The 6,907-nt window shown below is 47.4% G+C and overlaps 1 protein-coding gene across 1 annotated transcript in view; it reads right to left on the bottom strand.

Moving 5' to 3' along the window:
- Positions 1-6,842, bottom strand: part of MKS1 (Meckel syndrome, type 1) — a gene marked incomplete at its 5' end in the record, with an annotated part of 10,246 nt that extends 3,404 nt beyond the window's left edge. The window contains 9 exons of the mRNA XM_010019861.1: positions 625-695; positions 1,479-1,541; positions 2,057-2,099; positions 2,967-3,023; positions 4,751-4,859; positions 5,312-5,416; positions 5,734-5,862; positions 6,072-6,169; positions 6,596-6,842. Coding sequence (XP_010018163.1) covers positions 625-695; positions 1,479-1,541; positions 2,057-2,099; positions 2,967-3,023; positions 4,751-4,859; positions 5,312-5,416; positions 5,734-5,862; positions 6,072-6,169; positions 6,596-6,842 — 922 coding nt within the window. The remainder of the gene's footprint in view (positions 1-624; positions 696-1,478; positions 1,542-2,056; positions 2,100-2,966; positions 3,024-4,750; positions 4,860-5,311; positions 5,417-5,733; positions 5,863-6,071; positions 6,170-6,595) is intronic.
- Between the last annotated feature and the right edge of the window lie 65 nt (positions 6,843-6,907).

The following is a 6,907-nucleotide window of genomic DNA, read 5'->3' as shown; positions in this document are numbered from 1 at the left end:
GAATGAAAAAGGGAAAAGAGTAGCACCCACAAATGACAATTCAGCCAACTGTGGAAGTACTACACTGCCACAATCTTTACAGGAGCCAAGCAAAATACCTCAAACAATGGTATGACCAAAATGCTGCAGGGTAATTATTTTTGCAATATGCAAACTAGCTCATGTAAAAGCCATTTAAAAGTTGATAAAACTCAAATTTTCTAAGAGAAGAGCTGGAGACAGCAATGGAACCAACTTCCCACACAGGAGGAGGGGTTCATTTTGAGAAATCAGTTTAGACTTTGTGCACTCCTGCCCCAGGCCAGCCAGAACAATGCTTTGTTAACTGAACATCCAAGAACACAAAAATCCAAGCTCCAAAGGCAATCGATCAGCCAGAAGAAAGAAAAAAGTGAGGTTCCAGAAACTGCTCTGAAGCGGTTTCATTTGATCTAGTTTTATTTGGAAACAGTGGCACCATGAAAAATGGCAAATGTAACTAGAATGAGGAGAATCCCAAACATGCTCTGCCCTTGAAAGGAGGTCCCAAGTCAAGACCTTTGCTAAATATACTTGTAAATGTTACACATTCCACTTCAAAGAATGTCCATTCAGACTGCTCTGCAGGTCTCAAAGTGTCCTTACCCAGCCCACTGCCTTGGTGGCACAGGTCTGCGTCACTCCTGACAGCTGCTGGAACACTGGGCTCGACCACTCTGGGAGAAGAGGAGAACATGAGCGCAGCAGTGAATGTGCTGGGTGAGAGGGAGGACTCACACTCCAGAGCAGCTCAAAGAGAACGTCAGTCTCAGATGACTGGGATAACAGACACCATCACCCACACTGAACATCCCCTAGATGTGTCCCACACTGTCCTGTTCCAGGCAATGGCTGCTCCCCACAACCTCCTGAACAGCTGATGAAAAGCACCAACCCTTTCTTAAGAAAAAAGTACAACCTTCTCTAAATGCACTGAGTAGCAAAAGGAGTACCTCTTCAGACAAACATCAGGGTACAACCAGAGAGGGAAGCGAGAGCCACAGCTTCAGGGGAATTAAACAGGCAGCAGGATGCGCATGTTAGTGCTGGAGCCAAAATTTAGCGTGTTCGTGTTAGCACAAAACATGGACCATGACAGCAAGCACTGAAATCAGGCAAGGTCACTGCTGAGATGGAGAAGACTGTAAGACTATTCTCCGCAGGATAAGGAATGAACTTTGGGCAGGCTGCTGGACACCATCACCACTGGTTGAGAAGCCAGTGGACCTCATGTCCCAGCCTAATATGGAAGAGATGAGAGAGGAAGATGCTACTTTCTCCCAGACATGAATTTAGTCCAAAGAATTAAGTTGTGCAATTTTAGCTCTGAAGACCTCTGACTAGATCCCAGCCCAGACATTAACTTTTACTGACTTCCAGCAGAGCTGATCTGATGGACCAGCTGAAGCACATTTCATTCCTTAAACTGCTATGATATGGCTGGAAATGTGAACACTTACGGTTTGGCAGCTCCACGAAGAAATGCACATAGAGGTTGTCATACTCATAGCCTTGAGCTGAAACTGAGCAGAGAGAATGAACATCAGCTGCCCACTTCCACACAAACTCCTCCTGTACTCACTGTAGACTTTTGGGAGAGCCAGCACCAATAACCTCAGGTTTCCTTAGTTACTGCTGGAAGCTGGGAAAAGCCAGGGCCTTCAAAGTAACAATATATGACCCTCAGAGAAGACTCCTCTAGACTAGTCCTGTCCTCATATCACTAATCAGATTAGGGAGGTCACACATTTAATTGCTTTCTTTGCTATAACCTCTATTAACTTCCCATTCTGCTCTCTTTTTCAGATTTGTATGTCTTCCTAGAACAGTTGCAGTATCTGTATCCTCCAATCTGTAAATGCCACTCAAGGGCTTAGTCTGCAAAAACAGGAGAGGAAGAGAAGTAAAGGATTCTAGAGCAAGAATCACCTTCTCTGGACCAGCCTGTGATCCAAGAATCCTTGGACCCTTCATAGCCTCAGCCATCACAGCAGATCCAGATCTGCCCCTATAGTTACCATTTAGAGTAAGGACTCACCTATTTCTCCATTCACAAACAGCCGCAGTGTACCAGGAAGAGTCTGTAAGAACGAGCAGATAAACAAGGTAAAATGCTCAGTGACCACTGGTGGAACCTCAAACAATCGCCTCCCAGCAGGTCCTCAACAGGTATTTCACAGACGTTTGTACATGAATGATTCAGACTGCTGGCCAGGTAGGAGTCACGGCTTCTCATATCACTTTCCAGAAGTGAACAGTGGCTCTGGAGAGAGGCTTTCTAGAGAGACCACATTCCTTGGCTGCAGGAGTTTACTGTTCTGTAAATCAGTCTCTTACAGACTTCAAAATGGATATAAAATGTAGTGAGAAGCCACTTGCAGAAATCATAGTCCTGTTTCTCCTGACCTGCTCCTGCACTTGCCTGAGGTGGGGGAAGAAGGAGAAAGTACAGGACAAGCTGAGATACTCTTAAGTACAAGAAAGTAGAACTCTCACATTTTGGCAAACAAGATTTGAGCAAAAAAAGATTGCAGTCTGGGTAATTCAGTGAGAAAGGAAACTGCAAGAGTTTGCAGGGGGGAAGGGCTGTTTACTTAAACTAAGTGGCATGTGGACATGTTTGACATTCAAGAAGCTAACAGCAATCACTATCGAAAAGATATAAACCTTCCTTTCTTCTTATAAGTGTTACAGTCAAAGGCCTTCAGACAAAGCATGGGGTCTCAGAGACACTGCAGCGCTCAGCACGTGCTGCTGCTGGCCCGACAGGCACGGGAGGGATCTCTGCAGGGCTCACATCCATTGTAACCCATCTGTTTGGACCTTTACTGCAAGGTAAAGGCTGCCAACACCCCAGCATGAAACAGTCTTTGGAGGCTGTGGTACAAACAGCAGCCACACTGACCAGGTCAAGAGCCTCCAAAGGCAGCAGGGCTCCAGGTACTCACCATTTCAAACTCTGAGCCTACAAGGCCACTGAGGTATTCCTTGTACCGCCCGTACAGCTGCAACCACAGAACAAATGGGTTAGAAAAAGTGTCTTTCTCATTATATTTTTACTTATTGCAAAATTGTAATGGATGTAACTTAACCCCAACCTAAGTTGCCAACAGCCTTAGCACATGAGGGGTTTAATTGTTATAGCAGATAGAAAGCATATAAGAATCTAAGAGAACAAGGATGTGTAACTGCTAACACTGCAGGGAACTTCAGCTTCAGAGAAGACCTCACCAAATGCCCATCTAAGGGAAAAAGAAGCTCTGAAGAACCAGATCTTAAATGGCATGTTAAAAACACAGGCATAAACTACTCCAATGGAATCAACAGATGGGAGCTTATCATTACTTCCTTATCGACCACAAAAACAGTAACAAAATGTACTAATGAAAAACTGAAACATTAAGTGCATTAAGAGAGGATCAGGTTCGAGATCATCTTAAGAACCTGAATGTGCACAAGACCTGGACACACTTGTGAGGTGGGCTGATGCCAACCTTATGAAGTTCAACCAAGCCAAGTGCAAGGTCCTACACCTGGGTTAGGGCAATCCCAGGCACAGCTACAGGTTGGGCAGAGAAGAGATTCAGAGCAGCCTGAGGAGAAGGACTTGGGGTGGTGGCTGATGAGAAGCTTGACATGAGCCAGCTTCAGTGTGCACTTGAGCCCAGAAACCAACCGTATCCTGGGCTGCATCAAAAGCAGCGTGACCAGCAGGTGGAAGGAGGTGATCCTGCCCCTCTACTCTGCTCTCGTGAGACCTCACTTGGAGTATTGTGTACAGTTCTGGTGTCCTCAACATAAAGAGCTGTTGGAGCAAGTCCAGGGGAGGCTACAAAGATGATCAGGGGCTGGAGCATGTCCCATGTGAAGACAGGCTGGGAACATTGGGGCTGTTCAGCCTGGAGAAGAGAAGCTGCGTGGAGACCTCAGAGCAGCTTCCAGTGTCTGAAGGGGGCTACGAGGATGCTGGAGAAGGACTCTTCGCTGGGGACTGTATGGATAGGACAAGGGGTGATGGGTTCAAACTTAAACAGAAGTTCAGATTAGATATAAGGAAGAAGTTCTTTGCTATGAGGGTGGTGAGACACTGGCACAGGTTGCCCAAGGAAGCTGTGAATGTTCCAACGCTGGCAGTGTTCAAGGCCAGGTTGGATGGAGTCTTGGGTGACGTGGTTTAATGGGAGGTGTCCCTGCCCATCCAGAGGGTTGGAACTAGACGATCTTAAGGTCCTTTCCAACCCTACCTATTCTATGATTCCAGGTACCTTTATACACTGCCACAGCCAAAAAGGCAATTCAGAAAGATCAGGACATAAAATGAGATCCAAATATCCTGGGATATTCCAGATAACAAGAAATCATCCGATAAGTCCATAGGCAGCAAGAAGGAGACCGAGGAAAGGGTCTGCTGGCTGCTCAAAAGGGAAGGAAAACCATCAGCAGATGGTAGTAGAAAGGCACTAAGGAATTTAGGTGGTTTCTTGCATCACTTCTCACTACATCACTGCAGTCAGAGGCCAACACAACTAACACTGGGCAAGGCCTCTACATACAGTACGGAATGAAGCAGTCGGAATATTTGTTGGAAATTTCAAATTGCTGGGCCTCTCTGCGAGTGATACTCGTTTTGTCAATTTTAGGTGTCTACAGCACAATTACATCTCCATAAGAGTCTGAGCCCCCTCTGGCAAATCAGGACTAGTGAGTACAATCAGTGGAGGTTGGTCCTTACGTCTCTGAACACGCGCTGCTCACGTTCCTCCTCCTCTGGTTTCATTTGGACAGATGCATTCTCAATGGTGTATTTCCACACCTCTCGCTTCTCTCCATCCACCTCAATCCTGCAGAGCCCGAAAACACATCGGCAAATTGCCCCATTACACAGAGAACAGGTAGCAACAGCATCAACTATGCCAGCAGCCCTCCCTCCACCACACCCTGCAGCAACATAAGGGCACTAACAGCTCTCTCCTCATTCCCAAGTGCCTGCTAGCACCAATGACTCAAAAAGGGAGACTTGCTTGTGTCCAGTATATGCATAAACTGCATCCCTAGGGACTGCCACCAAAGCCGCACCCACATCCCACATGCAGTGACAAGTACAGAATAATCAAGCACAAGTACAGAATAATCTTCTCTTAGAACAAGTTCATAATAAAGTTAAATAACATGGAATAAAGTTAAAAAACACCCCTCAATTTAAGTGCTGATCCACTGCCTGAAGCAGGACCTGGAACCAGCCATTTCAGCCCTCTGTATCAGTCCATGGAGGTACCAGCCCTGTCCCACTCACTGGTAGGCTCCTTTGGTGCCAGTAAAGTCCGGCTTCACTGTGATCACCCCATTGTCGTCCACCTTGATTGTGCAAAGAACATGTTCATACTCCCTGCGACCAAGCCTAAAGGAAGACATCGGCAAACACAGTCTAAATACAGACCACGGACACCCTCTTGCTCTGGAACAGCAGAGCTGGTAAAGGCCCACGGGAGTACAGAAGAGAACAAACACAAACATACTTTCCCACATTAGCTTAAGAAGCCTTTTGGAGGGATACACTCAGTTACCTCCCAACTGAGGGAAGAGGCAGAAAGACAGGTCAGTTACTGAACTCTTGGGATTCTCTCCCCTTAACTAATAGAAGAAACAAGGATCTGAGTAAGGAGGGAAGATAAGTTTTCTGCTGGGAAATTAAGGTCACTTCAGGATTTTACTTACTTCCCATAAGGTCCCAAGTCCCCCATGATGTACATGGTCTGGACAGGAGTGTTAATCACATGATTGTTCTTTATAAATTCTGCTGAGGGTTCCCAGGTGATGATTTTCGATTTCAGAGAACTTGCTTCTCTGTCAACAACAGAACAGCACCGGTCACAACACACCTCAACAGCCCGGCACAGGCAGCACCACTCCCCCATAACAAGGAGTGAAACTGCTGGATTCCAAGTGTGACACAGCTCAAGCCACCGACTTCCACAGACCAGGCTGCTCCACGGCTGGGGTGCCAGCCCCAGGAAACCTGCGTAAGCAAGCTCCAAGCCCCCCTTGGCACTCACGTTGGCCTACAGTCTTGTCTTCTCCTCCTCACATTAGCCATCCTCTCTGCCAGATATGATGGCACCTCATGATCTGAGTCAGTTACCTTCTGGCAGTGCTGGAGGAGAGAAACAGATGGGCACTAGCTTAATTGTAACAGGACATCCTTCCCAAACACAGCTCCACTCCTGGAGGAGAGAAGAGCGCACCCACACACCGAAACAAACCACTAAAAGACTGTAGATTTTATGTGCTGTTTCTGTAGTAAACTACAGCTAAACTCTAGACAGCAAGTTACCTACAGAGCAATGTTACAAAGCCAAGTCCCTCCAAGCTGAGGGGCCATCCTTCTGAAACGGGAAGATCCCATCCCAGGGCTGGGGCCCCATGTGAAGCTGCTCTGCAGAAGCGGTATTGCTGTCCTCCATACAGTAAACCTGGCTTACTGCTGCATGGCCAAGACCAGACAGATGTTCCCTCCATGGCAGGTCCAGTGATTCTGACAGACACTGCTGTACAAATGAGGGGTAACTAAGAGTGGTACCTCCTCCAGGTTGGTGAATCGGTCATGATCCGTGTACGTGAAGATGCGACAGTTCTTCCGGCCTCCAGCCTTCTCCAGTTTGAGGATCTCCTCCCAGTACTGCCGGTCCAGGGGTGTCTGGCAGGCCGACTCATTCTTGTACAGATCCACCTCAAACTGAGAGCACAGCAGGTTAAGCACCAAAGCTGCCCTTCCCCAGCACGGCAGAGCCGCAAACACGTGCCAGCCGAGATTCCCACATTCACCACTGAGAGAGACAAGATCCTTCGGGAATCCCAGCAGACAACCCGAGGAGCGGCCCCGGCACTGCCC

Source organism: Nestor notabilis, unplaced genomic scaffold, assembly GCF_000696875.1.
Source record: "Nestor notabilis isolate BGI_N333 unplaced genomic scaffold, ASM69687v1 scaffold12910, whole genome shotgun sequence".
NCBI lineage: Eukaryota > Metazoa > Chordata > Aves > Psittaciformes > Psittacidae > Nestor > Nestor notabilis.
This window is presented reverse-complemented; position numbering and strand designations above follow the sequence as displayed.